Raw genomic sequence first — 3334 nt, forward strand, 5'->3', positions numbered from 1 at the left:
CCGTGTGGTTCTGGGATTTTTGTTCACCGTTCTTGTGATCATTTTGACCCCACGGGGTGAGATCTTGCGTGGAGCCCCAGATCGAGGGAGACTATCAGTGGTCTTGTATGTCTTCCATTTTCTAATAATTGCTCCCACAGTTGATTTCTTCACACCAAGCTGCTTACCTATTGCAGATTCAGTCTTCCCAGCCTGGTGCAGGTCTACAATTTTGTTTCTGGTGTCCTTTGACAGCTCTTTGGTCTTGGCCATAGTGGAGTTTGGAGTGTGACTGTTTGAGGTTGTGGACAGGTGTCTTTTATACTGATAACGAGTTCAAACAGGTGCCATTAATACAGGTAACGAGTGGAGGACAGAGGAGCCTCTTAAAGAAGAAGTTACAGGTCTGTGAGAGCCAGAAATCTTGCTTGTTTGTACTGTAGGTGACCAAATACTTATTTTACCGAGGAATTTACCAATTAATTCATTAAAAATCCTACAATGTGATTTCCTGGATTCTTTCCCCCCATTTTGTCTCTCATAGTTGAGGTATACCTATGATGAAAATTACAGGCATCTCTCATCTTTTTAAGTGGGAGAACTTGCACAATTGGTGGCTGACTAAATACTTTTTTTCCCCACTGTACATGGGATAGCTTAGTGGCGTGATTGTCATGACAACAGAGCCAGCAATAAAATCAAAGTTTAAGTTAAATCAACTCTTTTTACAATTAGACTCATCACATGTCTCAACACTACAGCCTGAAACATTCACCCAAATAGTTTAAGAAGCCTTTATTTAAATAAATACATTGATAAAAAATGAATCATTACATGCAAATAATTCAGTGTTTGTGCCCATCGGCAGTTTATTCACGTTCAATTATGGGAAAGTGGCAGCAATATAAATATATTACAGTTATATATTATGTTTATTATTTAGGCAATTTGTTTGTTTATTTGTTTGTTTATTTGTCTGAATTGCACTGCAGGTGTTCATTCAATGAGACAATAACACAGAAAGTTTAGGCAGCATTGGCTATCGAACAACAAACTCTCACGTAGCAGAATACATTTACATTTGCACAAGTAGACCAATGAGATTCAGTAATACCCTTAAACTGACATTATTCATTATACAACATGAACAATGGCAAATTAATTCTACTTCGTGCACGGACCCATTTTACTCTTTATTGACTGCTATAATGTTGGGATGTGAATAACAACTCAAACCATAAATAAAGTAGTATGCAACAAATATAAGCCCATAGATATAAGGTATTTTGGAAATAAAGAAGCATTTAATGCCACCCAACTTATACAGGCAACCCATGTAAAACTTTAAATCAGACAGATCTGATGAAAGAACCTGTCACGCTGCAAAAGAAATGTCTCACACTATGAATGAGGATGAGAGAATTATAAAGAAATCATGGCAACGCCGAACCAGAAAACAAAACAAAAACATTTTTGTAACACATTTGAATAATACTGTTTAATCATTCATCAAATGTCTGAATGCATGACTGAAATCTTTGCTCCTTTTTCTTTCTCTCATTCTCCTCTCATCAGCTATTCCTCTGATAGATTGTCCTCAGGGTTACAAGCGAATCAACAGCACTCATTGCCAAGGTAAGAGCTCTATCTCTTCTTTTATGAAACTAGTGAAGTGTTGGAAATCACTCCACGCTCGTTGACGCCACTTTAAAGGACTGTGGTACAAAGCCTGTTAGTAAAGACAGACTGATCATATCTGGGAAAGAGGTGCTAACTATGGGGAAAACGTCTTTAAGCAGCCAAGTTGGGATGGGGTCTAAGAGAGTAAAATGGCTTAGATGAAGAAACGCCATCTAAATATATATCAGGTTTTAAAGCTGTTTCTTAGGTTCCTATGTTTAAGGATTAATCAATACTTGTCGAGGTCATTCATTTTGTTAGAATATTATCATTAAAGAAGATCGTGAAGTTGCTACTACTGAGGGCTATAGGAATACATAGCTTAATATTATATCTATAAAGATGAGTAATATGGTGCTATGTTTTAAGACTATCTTGCCAGACCAACCAAGATTCTTCAAAAGTGGTGTAAAGCCATATCCTTTCAAGTTTTTGCATTGTTTGCTTTAATTTATGGGTTTGAGGGTTATACCATGGAGCAAACTTCATTTGTTTTAATATCTTCTTTTTTAGAGAGGAAATAGTATGGAATGTTATTTGCAATGAGCCTGTAGTACTATTGACAAGATGATCAACTTGGGAAGGACTAAAGTTAGCCGTAGGCTCCTGTGTTATGTTGACACAATAATTGGCTGTAGTGTTTTCCATGTTGGGTATGAAAGACTAAGAACAAGGCGTTCAAATGAGTTATAATTTAGTTTATATATAGGATTATAGGCTTGAGTCAAAGATGGCTGCTACTCCACATCCTCGACTGGCGCCTCAAGGAATAGAGTATTAATATGACTTGGAGGAGTTGATTCATTTAGGCTGACATATTCTTCATTACACAGACAGGTTTCAGTAAGACAAAATAAATTAATATGATTATTTTATATTAAATAGTTTACTACTACAGCCTTAGATGGCAAAGATCTGATATTTAAGAGTCCACATTTAATTCTCCTATTTTGTTGCACTGCTGTGACAAAAATAAAGAAATAATTTAGTCTCTCTTAATCAGACCAGGTTTTCCCCAGAAAGTCTGCCAATTATCTATGAAACACAAATAATTAGCTGGACACCACTTTGACAGCCAGCGTCGGAATGATGACATGAGGTAAACATGTCATCACTGATCAGAAATGGCAGATGCCCAGAGAAGTATGTCCGACATTGTCTTTGCATATGTACACTGAGACTCAACATTAACTCCAGTGAGCTCTGATTGGCGTGATCCGCTGTCATTACTGTTGACGTGAATAACAACCTTACTGTATTTAGACTTATCTTCAGCAGGAGAGGTAGAGAGGGAAGCCATCGTTAACTGCTTAGTAGTACGGTAGCTAACGTTAGCATAACTGGACAACTCGTTAACAACTGTGGGATTTAGCAAGAGGTTGGCTAAAACAGGGACAGAGCTATAAGTGCTTAAGCAGAACTAGCGAAAGTTTACATGTACAGCGGTTAATTAGTAACTTTAATGAAGAATATAACACAATTTTGTGTTGTGCGACTCTGAACAATCGGAGGATCTGCGGTTCGATCCCCGGCTCCTCTAGTCCATGTCGATGTGTCTTTGGGCAAGTCACTTAACCCCAAATTGCTGCCGCAGGCTGTTCCTGCGGTGTATGAATGTTAGATAGTCCTGATGGGCAGGTTGGCACCTTGCATGGTAGCCCCTGTCATCAGTGTA

The 3334-nt window shown here is 37.9% G+C and overlaps 1 protein-coding gene across 1 annotated transcript in view; it reads left to right on the forward strand.

Moving 5' to 3' along the window:
- Window positions 1-3334, forward strand: part of LOC116399831 (latent-transforming growth factor beta-binding protein 1-like) — a gene marked incomplete at its 5' end in the record, with an annotated part of 44393 nt that overhangs the window by 37440 nt on the left and 3619 nt on the right. Inside the window, one exon of the mRNA XM_031877257.1 lies at window positions 1555-1653. Coding sequence (XP_031733117.1) covers window positions 1555-1653 — 99 coding nt within the window. The remainder of the gene's footprint in view (window positions 1-1554; window positions 1654-3334) is intronic.

This window comes from Anarrhichthys ocellatus, unplaced genomic scaffold (genome assembly GCF_004355925.1).
Source record: "Anarrhichthys ocellatus isolate YVR2014 unplaced genomic scaffold, GSC_Weel_1.0 scaffold131, whole genome shotgun sequence".
Classification (NCBI taxonomy): Eukaryota; Metazoa; Chordata; class Actinopteri; order Perciformes; family Anarhichadidae; genus Anarrhichthys; species Anarrhichthys ocellatus.